A 16594-nucleotide genomic window follows, 5' to 3' on the forward strand; every position below is an offset into this window, starting at 1 on the left:
AATTGCATGTGTCATGCACTGAGTAGGTGCGTTATCAGCTCCTACCACAGTCATCATCTGCTACACCTGATACTGCCTGTCAGGAATTCAGCATATCGCTGCTAGCAAAGTACCTACTTGTCTGAACTGGCTCTGGTGCACCCGGCATTAGACCATTTGTTTGTTGGTGGGGTTTGCTTTTATATATATGTCTCTTAAAACATCACTTTTCAAGAATGTCTCTGCCTGTGCATATTTAAAGAGTATTGAACAGGAGTAGCGGGAGGGAGGATTTATACCAGGAACTTCGTAAACTAGGATATGAAATACTAGAGAAGCACTTTTTGTAAGAACTCATCTTAACTGCAGTGCTCAGAGTCCTGAAACACCACCTTAAAAGGCATGTGAACAAGGTCAAGGACTTCACTACACAGGCCCGGCTATTCAAGCACTATTTAGGAAAAAGTCTAACTTCAATAGAAGCAGTCAAACTTACAAGGAATACCTGAAGCTGAATCTGCATCTGCAGTAAAGAACTTAAAAGTTTTGATTATCCCTTGGGTGAAAATAATATCATTCACCTCACTGAACTACGGAGTCAGGACTTGAACTTTTTGGTGTAGCCACTATCACAGTGTAGCATCTGCTGGCACCCACAGCACAGAGATGATCCATAAATTTAGCCTGAGGCAAGCAATACAAAAATAGTTTGTACTTGCTAATTACTTTGAAATATATTGTCTGTTCAGCATAGTAGTGGAATATTAGCAGAAATAAAAGTTGCCCATCAACCAAGTGAAGATCCACGTAACCAAAAAAGCCAAAGGTTCCACCTATGGCCAGATCCAGATGATTTTTTTTAGGACCGTTTTATCAACTGACTAAACACAACCACCACCTTGCTCTGCATGAAGAACAATAACAATCAGGACAGCTACAGTAAATAAGTGGACTTCAGAAAAGCTTAGCTGAGCTAAACTTATGCTGCTAAGTCAGCAGTAATATGTCAGGGTCACCTTATAATACAAGGCCAAAATGCATTCAGATTAAACAAACCCGAGAATATTTCTGGTCTAGGAATTTGGAAATGCACCTACTCAGTAATCTGCACAAACAGACACATAGCTGAACTCCTTTTATTGATGAAATCAAAATACTCAAGTTTTTCATTTACTGACTAGCACTCAAGATTATTTTCATGCATGCAGCCAAAGATTTTCCCAAATAAACATTATAAACAAATTGTGCTAAAAGGAAGCTACAGTGTCTTCCTCCCACATTTCTGAGAAAGTACATTAGTATACTGCTAAGTGGCATCAGTCTACCAAAGTTGTCATCTCTTCTTGCCACATTTTGTCCTATTAAATGTCTGTAGTATTAAACAATATTTTAATTTTAACAAGAACACAGGCTTTTTATTTGAATTAGAAGCTATCTTCTCTTAAGCTTACCATGTCTGGGACATAACGCAAGATGGAATTGGCTATAGGATCAGTCAAAGTTCCATGGATTTTTACAGCAAGAATAACAACATATATTGAAAAATGCCCAAAACTTAATATCCTAGTTAAATTATTCTACATGATGAGGGTCAAAGACCAGGTTAAAAACTTACATTTAGCAAGCAACTTTAAAATGTCCTAATCATGTCAGCCTCCCTATAGTTTAAAAGAAGAGTTTTGTTTTCATCAAAACTTCAAGAGGTGAGAGAGGCAGCCTAGAAACACTGAGAAGGCAGGATGCAGAAAGGGAAAAGGGGTGGATTGGAGTCCAGTGGGACTAATGGAGTGTCAGTCAAAAGGAGATAGACTTCACAGGATGTTGATTACGAATTTGATCTGTGTGTTGCATCAAATAAAACAATGGATTCTTGAGTTATTTCTCTCATTTACACCTCTAATGACAACACTGGCTATTAAATTAATGTTTATGTTGTTTCCACTATCTGCTGGAATTATATGATATAGTCCACTTTTATTTATTTTGCTTATTCTAAAATTAGTAGCAGAAATAATACACAAAGAATTCAAAGAACAGGACAATAATATCCTCATCCAAGATTTTATCAAACTTCATTAGATTAGTATTACCAGATGGAGCAAAAAGTTTATAACCAGCTACAATGGCTGCCACTATGAGCCACTGGTTACCCTCTTATCTCTTTCAGAAAAGTATTCCACGCTATTTCAAGAATTAACTAACCAGGAAAGTTTACAAGAACCAAAGTACTTCAAATTACTTAAATAATTATTTAGCTTCTGATAAGGAGTTTCAAAATCAAAAAGAAGTTTTTAAAAAGATGAGAAGGCCAAACCCAGACTTGCTTCCAGAAAACTAGGCACAAAGGTGTCTCTGGCACCCTTGTTAAAACACTTCACATAAGAAGCCCAGTAAGAATCACGTTACCAAAATGGAGTAGAGCTCTGGGGTCATTTGTTGTTTGTTTGCTTTCCCATTGCTGAAGAGTGGAATTCTGCAGAAAGGAGTGAAAACAAGGCAATGGGGAAAACAGACAAAAAAGAATACAGTAACCTCTGACAGTTTTACCACACCTATGTCTGAAGACACTAAAGCCCTTAATCTACTAGAAATATAATCAACAACTGGGTCACTTTTTAAAATGACCTAAGAAACACATGGCTAAAAAGACCTTACTATTACAAAGTTTTACCAAATGGTATTGCGATACGGCTCTAACCAAATATTATAGATGTTAAGAATTCTGTCAGAGATGGCACACCAGGCTACAGGAGCCTTCAGTCTGACCTGGCATGATCACCACACTGCTGAACCAGGTGTCTGCTCATTTTATCTAGGGTCTCTGATACAGGTCCGTTTATCCACCAACCAGGCCCCAACAGTTGTTTGTCGTTGCCCTTCCTCCAGAGGTTACTGCTCCCAATATCCAGAGGCAGAACAGAACAGGTACGCACACATGCACTTTCCTGATGCAACATCACACACTGATTCATTAACTGCCTAAACCATCAGATTCTGCACATCAGTGACTGAACCCTACATACCTGCTGATACTGCAGCAGATGCTTCTGCTACAAAGGCAGAAACAAAAGTCTGAGGGCACAGGGGCATCTTAAAGTGCCACAGCTGCACCCAGGTGAGCATATGTCACTGCCACCTAAATCTGTGCTTCTAGTACTAAAGTTTGTCAATGCACCTGTACCAGCCAAGATGTATCATCAAAAATCACTTCAGGTCAACAGGCGAGCTCAGTAAGAGTGTATGTTGCACCAGTTTTCCAGAATAAAAAAAACTAAAAGAAAGGTAAAACATTTACTTTTCCCAGAATGGCATCTTGTCTAGGTTTTTCTCCTAGCAAAAATATCTTTCTTATGACTACAGTTTTCCATTCATCCTTCTGATGGACCTACTTTTGAAAAACTTAAATGCTGACCGTGACTTTCCACCCATTCAGCCAGACAAGAATACTTTTCACCCAACCTTCTTTCCCATAGAATTACACACAGACACACGCCACCAGAAGGTTGTTCTTCTGCAGTTTGTTAAAGAACATTTCATAATTCATCTAACAATCTGTATTTGTCCTTCCAATGCAATCACCTCTGTTCTAGTCTGATCTTCTATCTATTACTGTGTGGAAGAAAATTAAAAAGTCAATAGCTGCAAATCAAGTACAGTGTTATCAGATCTGCCTGCAAAAATTTGGATGCCTCAAACAGAACACAGCTATGACTAATACCCTGTCTTAAACTCCAGGCTTATCCCCTGCTAGTCGGACGATGCTTTCACACTTAGATTTGGTATCTGTGCGAAGCACGAATTACTTGGTGAAGGTTTTGACTTTTAACCCAGCCTGCTCGGCGGAGTGCGGTGCCAAAGTCCACACCGCAGCCCGGCTCAGTTCCTCACCGACGTTTCTAAACGCAGCAGGTTCTTTGTCCTGTAAGCAAGCTCAGAAGCAACCCTCAATGCGTACGAAGTCTGTTCGGGTAGCGCTGGGTTATAAAATGACTGACATGGGCTGTATGGAAAAATAAAGTTAAAGAGGCTGCGTCCGCGGGGAAGGAGGGAGGCGGGGGGGGGGGGAAGGACCCTCCTCCCCCGGGGGAGGCCCAGGCCAGGCGGCGGGAGCGGCCCCGGTTCTTCCCCCTCCTCACCCCGCGGCTCCCTCAGAGGTGGCGGCGGCACCCCCCATCCCGTCCCGTCCCCCGATGGAAGGGGCCGGGCCACCCGCCGCGGGGGAGACGCCGACACACCCCTCACCACTGCCGCCGCCACCCTCCCCTGGTTCCCTCCTCCCCGAGCTGCAGCGGGGCCGGTACTCACAAAGCCCGTTGGAACCGGTGCTGGTAAACATGGCGCTGGCCCGGCCGGACCCGGCCCGGCCTAAGAGCGGCGGGCGCCGCTGGCGGAACCCCCAGAGGCCGGGCAGACCCTAAGGAACCGCGGCGAGCGCCGGGGACGGCGCGGCTAAGGCGGCCGCGATGGGCCAAACGCCGCCGCCAACCGAGCGGCCGGCGCCCCCTACCGGGCCCGCCGGGTGGGCGGGGGGGAGCGGCGGGCCCCGCCGCCCCCCCTTCCCCCCACCCGGCGTGCTCGCTGCCAAGGAGCGGGGTCTCCAGTAGCTGACCCCAGCGCTACCCGGCGAGGCCTATAGAGCCCGTATAGAGGGCATACATTCTCCTCATGAACTGCGCGGGAAGCCTGGGCGGGAGCAGGTCCCGGCGGCTGGTCCTGTCAGAGGGCGCTCGCAGGCCCTGAGGGAGAGGGAAGGGCGCTTGACAGCAGGCGCATAGCTAGCCTGACTACGTATAATTACGTATGTCTTTATAAAAATAATTTAAATGTGAAATTTGTAGCCGCCTTGGGGAAGCCTGACTCCTTGCGCTTTGGAAAACTGCAACACCCGAGGCTCACCCCAACGCTGGGAGTGCCTGCTTAGGAGCCGTGGGTAAGCTGTCATGGCAGCTAACGGGAGACGTAGTCAATACCTTCAGTGGAGTCTGGAGAGCTTTTCAGATGATCAAATGAAGCTGTCTGCTTCAGGATGAAATTAATTGCTCCCTAGGCTCCACCGGCTCTATTGAACAGATCACCACTAGCTGCAATGGTACGTTAAGACTCCGAGCTCTCCTCCAGCATGGTCAATGGTTAGGACACCTAGCTTTCTACCAGTATGGTAGACACCTAATACAGGGTGAGCCAAATTCCAGATTTCATACAGATGTGGTGTAATAAGGCTGAAATTATCAGGGCACCAAATTTCAATGACGTTTTCAAGCCCACATGGAAATCAGTTTACTGAAATCAGTCGTGCTCGGCTTTTAAAAGGTGACGATGCTCTGCTCTGCATCACAGATGTGAATGTCAGGAAGAAACTGGACAAGGTTTGCGTGCTGTGTTCGTGCACTTGACAGAATGCACAAACAAATGCATCTCAAAGTCACATTTAGCTTACTGCAGTACAAGACTGAGAACAAAAGTCACTCTGGAACTGGAAAATGTGACTTGTCAGCTAGGTAACCAGTAATAAAAACTTTTTATGCAAGTTAAATTACCTAGAATTTTAGGCAAATTTGTTACGTTCCATAAATTTTTTTATATACCACCGAAAAAAAAGCCTTTTAATATTTACATTCAAATGCCTTTTAGTCATTACATTCAAATGCAATTATTAAATATCACTTGTAAATGTGACGATCCTGAATCTTTGTAAACAAAATCTCTGAACACTGCCAAGGGGACATAAAAACACCTTATGCCTGGGTCCACATAGGCTTAAGCAAAGCTTAGCATATCAGTATGTAATTTTAAAATCTCCAGTTCCCAGCACTAACTTCAGATTCCTGTGGCTCACTTGTCCTCTCTGTACAGGGCCTGCAGTCAGGCAGGTAGGAATGGGATTCAGAGTCAGCTCACAGTGCAGGAGGTATGTCTAAAGTAGCCAGGAGGAAGAACCAAAGAGATAGCGTGCTGGAAATCCTGAGTCTTCCCCAGGCTGAGGTTCTTTCCTCAGCAAAGAATCTAAATTGGATTAACAGCACAAAACCCATCATGTACGTTGTCTTTTTGTCTACAGACAACTAGCTTACTCTTTGCTGTTGAAGCACAGCTGGAAGAAGTGATTTGCTACAGAAATTCTGATTTTTTTCAAATGCAAATGTCTCTGGATGCCATATGTTACATATGCAGACTCTGTCTTCCCAGTATGCCGCTGAATGCATGCATTAAGTCACAGGGCAGTCCTCATTTCTAAGGAAAGGGAAGGTAAATAATGAGGTGCAAAGCCTGTAATAGTTCTAGTGTGAAACCTCATTAGGAAAAGCTTGGGTGCCTCCTGAAGCTTTAGGGATTTAATGAGGTACTCATGGATTAATTAATTGCCGTTTGGGACTTTTTTGACTAACCTCCACTTAAAGTAATTAAGCCTTTTTGCGGATCAGGCTTTCATACAGGTGAGGATAAAACCTGAAAACTTTTCCATCATTGCCTATGTAATAGTTTTAGGATTGCTGTTTTAGTGGGGAAGATAAAGTTTGTTTTTATTTCTTTTCAAAAGTCATACAGAATGGAGTGATAGAACAATCATTGATTTAGAGGTTTACAGTCCTGATTGCCAAGAACTAGTGTCCTTCTGTTTTGTAAGCTCAGTTTTGGAGATTTTCCTAGACTGATGTCCTACAAGGTAATCATATTAGAGGGATTCTTTTCTCTGAAAAGTTGAGTGCTGGAATTGGATTGAAATCAGAATCTTCTAACACGCTAGAGACTTACGCAGGTATTTTGCTGACTAAAGATGCATTTGGGCAAATATTTAAGAACTATTTTGAAAGCAGCCCTGTGGACTTGTTATCACTGACAGATACAGCAAAACTGAATGAGTAGCAACAGTTGGCAAGCTTCTCCCAGCAAGATACCAAAATACTTGCAGATTTGTCAATACCACTGGGATATAGGGAGCTGGCTCTGAATTTATTTGCTGCTATCTTATTTAAGTCTACAAAGATGTCAGAGTCTATGAAACATCTAATGACATCCCTTGTTTCAAAAAAAGATCTATTAAGTCAGTTTTTCTGGGATTAGATCAGATGAAATCCACTATCTGTTTCTGAGAAAACTACATACCCCATGCTAATAATTACAGCTTCACATACTGATTGAACGGTAGAGGAAATGTAGGTTTTGCCCTCAGATACGGTGCCAAGCGGAGAGTTATCCCAACACTGTCAGTGTCAACTAGTAGCTTGTCATAAGAATTATGGAAATGATTTGCATTATTTAAATATACAGTGTTGTCCACTTTGGAGTTAAATGAAATCATCAGTCCTCATGCTTGCCTTGGCACATATCCCAGAATAGGAAGGCTAGCACTTATCTACTAATCTACTCAGAACAAGATTAGAAGGCTTTGACACTGCTCAAATGTCAGCTTAAATATCTCCATTTGTTTATTACATCTAGTTAGTGGGGTCAATTTGGTATGTTCAAAATAAAGTTACTTGAATTTCCTGCTCCAAAGAAGATCCCAGGAGACTGGAGTTTATATTTCTAACTATTTTCTAATGTGATTAGGTTGATTTCTTCTCTGAACTTGTGATGTTTTTGAACCAACTCTTAATTACGAACTAATCTCTAACAGTCAGATGCTCCCCTGCCATACAGAATGAAGGATAGCAGCAGAGTAAAAAAGGGTTGATGTGTAATACCTAGCTCAGGAATTTTCTGTCTTGGTGCATGTTAATGATTTTGAAGGTTAATGGGAGGTGGTCTATGTCTCCGATGCCTGGGGTTTCCGTGGCATCCATAGTAGCACCTGCAGTAATTACAATTACCTGAAATATTAGCAGATACCTCAAAAGTGGTTAAACTTAATGATTTCAGTAACTTCTCCCTACTGTTTCCAACACCTGTCTTCAGTTATAGAAGACTGTAAAGAAGAAAGCTGTGCACCATACGCACCCTGCAGAGGAGATTTCTGCGGTAGCGCAGCTTGCTGATAGCAGCTTGCAAGGGAACAGAAGAAGGGCAGAAGGCATAGACTCACTGGGCTGAAATCAGGCTGATTGGTTCTGGGCCCTTCCAATGTTAGAGAATTTCTCTTACTCCCTCAGGAGTGAATAAAGTTTTGTACCGCAGCAGACCTGCTGTCCTCCTAAACTGTAGTGGCTTCATTTTATTACACAGATTTTTGGTTTTTTGCTATAGCTAGAAGATACAGAACATTTTCTAGATGAGTTCTTTCCATCTAGAGCTGGTAGGCTTACAGCTGATGTGAGGAGCAACAGAGCAGCTAAAGGAGGAACTTTGTGGTGTTTCTTAAGTAAGTTCTAAAGAAGTGTGCAGAGGAAATCAATGTAGTGGAAAAATGGTAAGAGTATTGGGTTTTATCTGGGTTTTTTTCATTGATTTCGCATCACACTATTATAAAAAAATGCAGAGTGCTCATAAGTTTTCCATTTTTATGGTTCTGGCCATTTCAATGAGATGGTTTGCAAAGTTTGAAACACCATGTTAAACATGAGCTCCATATCAATGTCCAGTAATACAAATATGTGAGTAACTATTGCTTCGGTAACTCAAATGTAGTTCAAACAGCACTCTTGTTTTTCAGCTAGAACCCCAGACTGAGAGGCACTCAGTCATAGCACAGACTCTTTAAGGGACTGGCTTAACTGGAGCTGAGCCAAGTCACCAGCTGGTGGCTGCCAGCAGCCACAAGTTCCCACTCTTTGCATTGCTCACCTCCATCCCCAGCCAGGGCCTTTTCATGCCTGCTTCATTGCTGGTCCTTCTCAGCCCTAACCGCCTTCCAACAACAGTCTCTATTTTGTCCCAGCAAGTCATGAGAAATGTGCTGCACCTGCAGTTGACCACATGATCCTAAGTGCTGACAACATGTACAGCCAGGTGATGGCATCTTCGTGTTCAGGGGCAGCACCAAGCACTTGATCAGCAGCTTTATCTCTAAATGCTTGTAAAACACTCCCTTAAAGTTGTTGTCCTTAAATTCTCTGTCACAGGAGCCAGGTTATTTATTCCAGTGAAGGCTGGGATCCTTTGAAAAACAAGAACATATGGTAGCATAACAAGGAACTAGTTCCTAATGCAAACATATCAGCAAAAACAAGTTTAAGAAAGGCAAATTGATTCTGATGTTTCTTAACTGTTGATTTTGACCTCAGTTTTTATGTTTAATGTTTTATGTTTGTGTCCCATTTGACTTAGGAGAGGCATCATTCCTGTGAGAATTAAGAATACACTGGTTCAGCTGCCTTTGGCTAGGCAGCTGTCACTGGATTTTAGATTGCTTATCTGAAGGGCATTAATTTACTACAAGGTAAGTTGCAAAACATCAGTAAACATCAATAAAATTATGAGTTTTAAGCATAGTGCTTGGAAGACCCAATTAAGGAATCAATTAGGAGGGCAAAATATGTATAGCATTACATAATGGAACACACTTGAATATCTGTGCTCTTTCTATGCATACTAGAAATCAAGCTCTAGCCATCTATTTCAGACTGAATTTATGTCAAAGAGTACCTTTGTGATCTGGAGTATGTGCTAAATTACCCAAGATAACTACCAGTGATAGCAAAAAAATTAAGCCTTTAAGATGCAAAAAAATGAGTTGCATTGTTCCATGCAGGTATGGCTGTGCTGAAATTGCCTATTCTGAAAATTAGATTTTAGAAGATTCAGAAGATTTGACTCCCTGATACCTGCCCATATTTCTCAGATCTCCTCCTCCTCTTGCTTTGCATCCATATTGTAGCCCTATCTGTGTATCTCCACACAGTGCAAAGGTTATTAAACGCCTGCATTTACACTCAGAGACCAATCTGTGTTTAAGGGAATCCGTGGCCACCCACGTCATGGATGTTATCATCAGGCCTGTAGCATAACATTGCTAAGAGAGAAAAAAAATTATAAAGCTGCTTCAAGCAGTTATTCTTCCCAAATGTCATTACCTTATTTGTTTTTTATTTATTTAAATTTGAGCATGAAGGAATAGTCTCGTCTTTTTTTCCCCTAACTCTAATTAGTTGTGCCAGGTGATGTTTGTGTTCGTATGATTTTATTGGAATACAATGATCCCTCAGAATAACTTGCAAAAAGTTGAGGGATGTTCACCCCAGAAATGTACTTGCACGATATTTGCAATAGAAGTACATACACCTCCAGGAAATAGGCATTCCCGGGGTTTCTTTTTTAATTCTAGAAATGTTAGTAACAGCAGAGTTAGGTGCCAAAAATCTATATCGTACAAAAATATAAAGTTTTGCCCACCTGTGGCGTTAAAATTGCCATCAGAAAACTAAACCAGTCTTCATTATCAGAAAGAGGAACTATTGTAAAAAAAAAAAAAAAAGTTGGTGTATCAATAAATCATATTTAAATACAGCAGGGCTATTAGAAACACAAAGAATAGGCTTATTACAATTATTCTTGATCCTATGCTATACTTTTTCCAGTGTGGGCCACTTTGTGTTTGCTGCTACAAGCACCATTATGCTAGGGAGATTTCTAAACTGAGGATTAGGTCTAGCCTAAAACTGCAGTATAAAATTAATTAAATGCAAAAGCTGGCATTCTCACTGTTCCTTTAGCCCCCTTCTCTGCATGTAGGAAGTATTTCTTGTTTTTCTTGCTGAACAAAATTTAATATACTTAAAATTTTTTTAAAGTACCTACAGTACTTTATAAATTGGGGTTGGGGGCACTACAAAAATCTGTGTTCACAGGTTTCGGCGAACCTGTTTCTGCAGGTTCAGCAGAAATCAGCACCCAGGGCAAATAAGTCTTTCCTGGCACAAAGATGATGTCCTGGACCTGCACTCAGCTGCCATTTTGGGCTCTTCCTGTCCTCACCCAGGAGGCAGGACAGTGCCATTTTCCCATCAGCTAGCAAAACGGCGAGGGTGGTTTCTCACTGAGCTCCCACAACTGGGGTGTTAAACCAGAGAAATGAGCGCTGACATTTTGTACCATCATAATTTTTGAAGTAAACCCCAAATGCCTGGATGCTGAAGCTTCTGAGGGATCATTGTGCGCTGCCCTTAGCCTGCCTCACCAGCCTGAGCTCCGTGCTCTCCGGTAGCTTGGCAGCTCCTCTCCAGCAAATGTGCCTGCACCCAAGGGAAGTGAGAGAGGAAGTGAGAATTCTTCAGGAGAGGAGGAGCTGGAAGGCCTTATTTGAAGGGGTGTGTAAAACCGCAACATTAATCTTTCCTAGTATTGCACACACATGCTGGAGCTCTTGCCACAGATGCCTTTGGGGCACAGACAACCAGCCACGCCGGGCGGCTGGAGTCCAGCAATGTCTTACCTGCTCGTATATTCACTGGCAGTTGCACTAAAGGTTGTGTAAAGGCCATTTTTGGCATTTAAGTCAAGAAATAATGACAGAATACTAAATCAGCTCTTGCTAAAACTCAAGTTTATTGTTTTCTCCCTACTGTAACCTAAGTTAGCAAGCTTTTCAGGTAGGAGCAAAATAAAGCAGCAAAGTCAATGAGCTCCTTTGTACAAGACATGCATTCGCTGCAACATTTGTTCCTTAAGTACATATTTCGTCTCTGAGTATATATTTTAGTAAGTATATATTTACAACATGAGTCATGTTACACGGGTGACAAAAAAAGTATTAGTACAAATAGTGGTTTAATTCACGAATACTGGACACGACACCGCTGTTGATGGATTTTATATGTGAATGGATATTGAGAAGAAAGTATTTTCAGCCATTTTCCTTCAGCTTTGATTCCAGATTTCAGTGCAGTTAGTCCTTCCACAACAGCATGGTTGGGGTCTCAATAGCAAATGATTTAAACATATTATCCAGTCAATACGAGTGAGAACTGACATGTTGGTATATACAGGAGAAGCAGCTTGCAAGCTGAATTCAACATTAGTGATCTTCCTGGCAACACATACATCTGGGGGGAAAATTAAGTCTTTGTATCCTAGGCTGCATTTTGATGTCATACAAATGCCAGAAATTTTGGTTACTTGTAGGTAAACTTTTTTCATCTGAAGGTCACTGTGCAAAAAGATGGACACGATGTCCGGAAAAAGTGCTATATTGGGGCTCAAGTACCTGCATTTGATGCAGCACTTGAGATGTGTCAGTACATTACACTGTAAAACAGGAAGGAAAAAAATCACAACAAAAAAGCATGTCAGCCCCAGATGATTTATGGCCTGATTCAGAGCACCCTGAATTCAACAGCGAGAGTCCTGCTCATGTTTTCAGCGGGGTTTGGCTCAGATGGGTGCACTTTAAACTTCCAAACCGCAGTCAGTACAGCAGTGAGCTGGGGCAGATGGAACGTGCCCGTCACAGCCGGGATGATTCACGGAACAACAGATGGGCTCTGCCACGCTCCCGCTTTGTTTTGAGAGGGGAGCGGGAGGATGCACAGCCAACATCGGGTGGGAGGCTGCCTTTGCTCTGCGTGGATGGCGATGGCATGAACGAAGATATTAAGGCGAGAACAAAAAGCGAGGAAGGGAGCAGTCGGAGGGGAAGGCTGGGTGGAATGTGCGGAATTAGCATGGGGTGGAGCAAGAGGCAGGGTTAAAAACAGAGGCAGACTTGGGGTTATGCAACTTGGCAGGTCTTAAACCTGCTACTGGCAGGGGAGGAATCCATAAAAAGCTCTGAGGAGGAGATGTGGCAACGGGAATTGCCAAGAAAGGTAACACCAATGGGATGGAGCCCAGGTGGTCTGCATGGTGGAAAGATGACCTACAAAGAGAGAAAGAAAAACTGAAAGAGAAAATGAGATAAACAGTAAAACAAGAGTTGCTGAATTATCTTGAAGAGTTCTGGCTGCCTTGTCCGTTGTATCCATACAGTTTCATTTTCTGCAGGTTCATGCAACTGAAAGGTTTTCTGAGCTGCACTGTCTAGCTAGGATGTCCTGTATCCTGAGCACCCTGTCTTCCACACAAGGTACAACAGAGATGCAAAAACTGTCTTCCCTCTGCAAAATCCTAATGTTATAGGACCCTCTGAGTGTGTCTGTGTAGGCAACACACAGCAAAACCCTCCAAATAATGTGCAAGTAAGTAACTTTTCTGTCTACGTACACATACACAACCACAATACACACAACCATAATCTGAGCTAAACTAACGCGGTGCTGGGAGGCCAGCTAAAGAGGTCAGGGTACTGCTCCAGCAAAAAACCCCCACAGTTCAATAAGTCATTTTGTCTAATATTGGTGCTTCTCTCATGGAAAGTGCTTATTAGAAACCTGGACTGATCATCAGGTGGCTATTTCATAGTAACCAGAAGTAATGACACATGCAAAAAAGCCCCATCAGCAGTTTTAGCCTAAGAGCATGAACCCTTGCCTGCTACGAGCAGAAAATGGGAAGAGATCTAATTGTGCTATGTTGGAACAAACACTAATATAATTTAAAACTAGATTCAAAACTAGATTCTATCGATTTTGAACTGAAATTTGATGACTCACCGGTGTTTTGGTGAGTTTCAAAGTTTTTTGTAGGTAGAAGACTAATACTTTCTAAATCCAGGGAGCATGCAACCTGGCTTCTCCCTTCTCTGAAAGAAGCTCAAGGAAGAAAATAAGTGGATCACTTCATTCAAATGACAGTCTGTAACCACCTATGGTAAGAATTTAGGGCGAGGCCTGAGAAACAGTTTATCGAGATGGAAAATTGTAAAGGGTGTGTGTCTTTCATCATGTATTGTATTTCTTCATTTTGTCTAGCTGATATAGTAACAGCCAAGATGATCTCAGACATTGCCATAATTAACAAGGCATTGGCCTGGATTCAAGATAAGAGTGTTTCAGACCTTTAAGAAAAGAGCTGAGAACCAAATGGGTAGCAGACTATTCACGGCTGAATGAAGACCTTCAAGTATTTAATTAGAGTGTGGAAAAAAATCAGGTAGAATTTCATAGTGTGCAGAGGCAAAGGTGGAGATGCAGTATTCTCCCTTCTGGGCTGCCAAATCTAGCAGGAAAGCCACTACTCAGGAGGAACCAACAGACAATATTGTCAAAAGCCGGGTGCTAATATTGTCTTGGCAAGACCGCAGCACCCTGTCTGGCTTTCCCACAGATCTGAGGAATGAAGGAGATTTGAATATATTTACAAATAACAATTTACTCAAGAAAAAAAAAAAGTAAGTATGTTTGAAAGGAACTCTAGATTTTGGCCTGTCTAGTTGAGGAGATGATTAAACAACAGCTGTTCCCACCTCCTACAAAGGTGTATTGACCAATAACCCTACCCCCTTAAATCACAGTGTACAAATGAGTGTCTGGTCTTTTGTTCACAGTATGATAAAAAAAGAGTAGTGTGTCTGCTAAATCACTCCTGTACCTAGGAATATTTGCTGACAGATGTACTGCTTTCATAACCAAACTGTCTCCTGACCCAGGAGGGATTATTTTCTCTCTTCCTTGTTGTGAGAGTGCTCATAATTTGATGGATGGATGGATTCTCCCACTGCCCAAGCATGAGGGAGCTGGCTGCTGTTACGGCTCTCCCACAGTTTTTTTGCACAGATACTTAGTTTTTCAATCAGCCATGCTGCTTTCTGCTTTAATTAAATTATGTGGGCTCAAAAGACTAAATGGAGGTGTGGCCTCATATGCTGTGTGACAAAAGTGCCAGGGGCCAAATGCCTAACCCGTCGTCTTGTGACCTTTTCTGAAGGCTTACCTCTGTGCGGGAAGTCTGCTGCAATAGGTATGAGACACAATTGGAGTTTAATAACTATCTAATACCTACCCTTTGCATGGACTTTCCTATTTTGCAAGAAAAGCTGTCTTGAGGTTTACTATAGCCCAACACAGAATAACTTTTGCACACAAAACACCAGCAAGAGACTAGATACTATCACTTGGTACACAGCATGTTTCTAGCACTTTCAGTTTCAGAGTTTCAGGCTCTTCTTTCATGTAAACATGTTTGGTGGAATTTTTCATAACTTGTGCTCACCACCCAGTAATATTTCTTTCAGACACTTGTCATCAATCCTAACTAGAATGTTTGCTGGGGCAGTGGATGAGCAGTCTCAAACAAATGGTTTATAATCATTAGACCACTTGTAAACAGAGAAGGACTTACAGAGGGATTCAGAAACAACAAATTCAAGAGTGACTGAATCAAGACTGTGATGTCCATTTTAGGAAGGATTTTGAGGTGTTACATCAATCAGGGATTTGGTATTCACCCAGATAAAAAAAGGGATCCAGAACGCTCACTGTTTTAAAGGACTTTTCCTTAGAAGAGGAAGAGCGCACAAACCCCAGTCAGCAGGGTTTTTAAGTGTCAAAGCTCAGACACCAGGAAAAAATGCCCCATATGAAGGGGGAATGGAAGCCTAAACAGAAGATGCGCTGGGCGTATGCTAGCTGACACATCAGCTCCTAGATAGTGCTGTTGTTACTTACAGGAATTACGGACAGAAAGTTGAGGTGTGTACAGACACGGATGCTGGCCAGTGCCATCTTGCAGCCACAGGTGGTAAAAAAACACAAGGGGCATCCAGGCATCTCTGCTCTCATCAAAAGAACACGCTGGGAACAAGGCAATGATGGTAAAAAGGCTGCTCCCCAGTGCTGGTTTACAAGTGGGAATTAAATGTCTCTCTCTCTAGCTGGGACTTTGTCCAGGCGATTCAAGGGGCTAAAGTACTCACTCACCTACTCCACCATTCACCTTCATCAATACCACCTCCATGAGAAGTATGGCGTTACATAAGAGAGGGACACTATGGTGCTGTACTGCTCAGCTATTTCATCTCTTTCACACACAGCCCCGAACACCCCCAACTCGTGAATGCAGCGCTCAGAAGGGGCTATTTCTGCGTACCCACTCAACAGCTCGGATGGCTCTATGGGAATTCTCTTCTGTAAACACCATGACTAGGTTATGTGCTGAATTGACTTGTTTCCTTTTCTGTTTTGACCGTTCCTTTAGTAGTCAAGTACTCAAAAATTACGCAAAGGTAAAGGTTTGATTCTCCTTTCACATTCATGTGAATTCAGACTCAAATTTTATATATACACACACACATATATATACACACACACGTGCGCGCATGTATTTTGCTCATCGTGACTGACAGCCCTGGAGCATGGAATTATTTGTCTGGAGTACATGTACGAACAGGCTGGTAGCAGTGCGTGTTTCACTACCCACCTTTGCCATTTTGCCTCAGCACTGAAAAGGCTGCAAGATGAAAAAGTAGCCCAGATATATTACAGCATCCTGTAATTTTATTATGAGACTTACTATATTTTGTGGTCTTCTTTTAACCCCAGAGACTGAAATCCAGAGATTTCCTCAGAAGCTCTGCTTTGATTTTTCCAAAGGAAAAGCTTTGAGGTCTTGACATTGCAAAGAAAGATTTGAAAATTGTGATGCAAGTTTGCCAAAGAGATTCAGAAGGAAAACACCAAAAATCATAAAATGCACTTTATTATCCAGGGAGGCCGACTCATGTGTTTTGGGAAATGCAATCTGCAGCATTGTGTAGGGTCACTTCTGCCCTACTTCAGCTATGCAATCACTCACACCCCCCAAAATTATAAAGCATTACTACTATTATTTTGTAATATCCTCTGGTCCCTGGTTTGGATGAGCTATG

General features: G+C 42.3%; 1 protein-coding gene across 1 annotated transcript in view; it reads right to left on the reverse strand.

Moving 5' to 3' along the window:
• UBAC2 (UBA domain containing 2) overlaps positions 1–4469 on the reverse strand; it is a 98184-nt gene extending 93715 nt beyond the window's left edge. Inside the window, exon 1 of the mRNA XM_064440641.1 lies at positions 4285–4469. Within this exon, the coding sequence (XP_064296711.1) occupies positions 4285–4315 (31 nt within the window). The 5' untranslated portion in view covers positions 4316–4469. The remainder of the gene's footprint in view (positions 1–4284) is intronic.
• Between the last annotated feature and the right edge of the window lie 12125 nt (positions 4470–16594).

This window comes from Phalacrocorax carbo, chromosome 1 (genome assembly GCF_963921805.1).
Source record: "Phalacrocorax carbo chromosome 1, bPhaCar2.1, whole genome shotgun sequence".
NCBI lineage: Eukaryota > Metazoa > Chordata > Aves > Suliformes > Phalacrocoracidae > Phalacrocorax > Phalacrocorax carbo.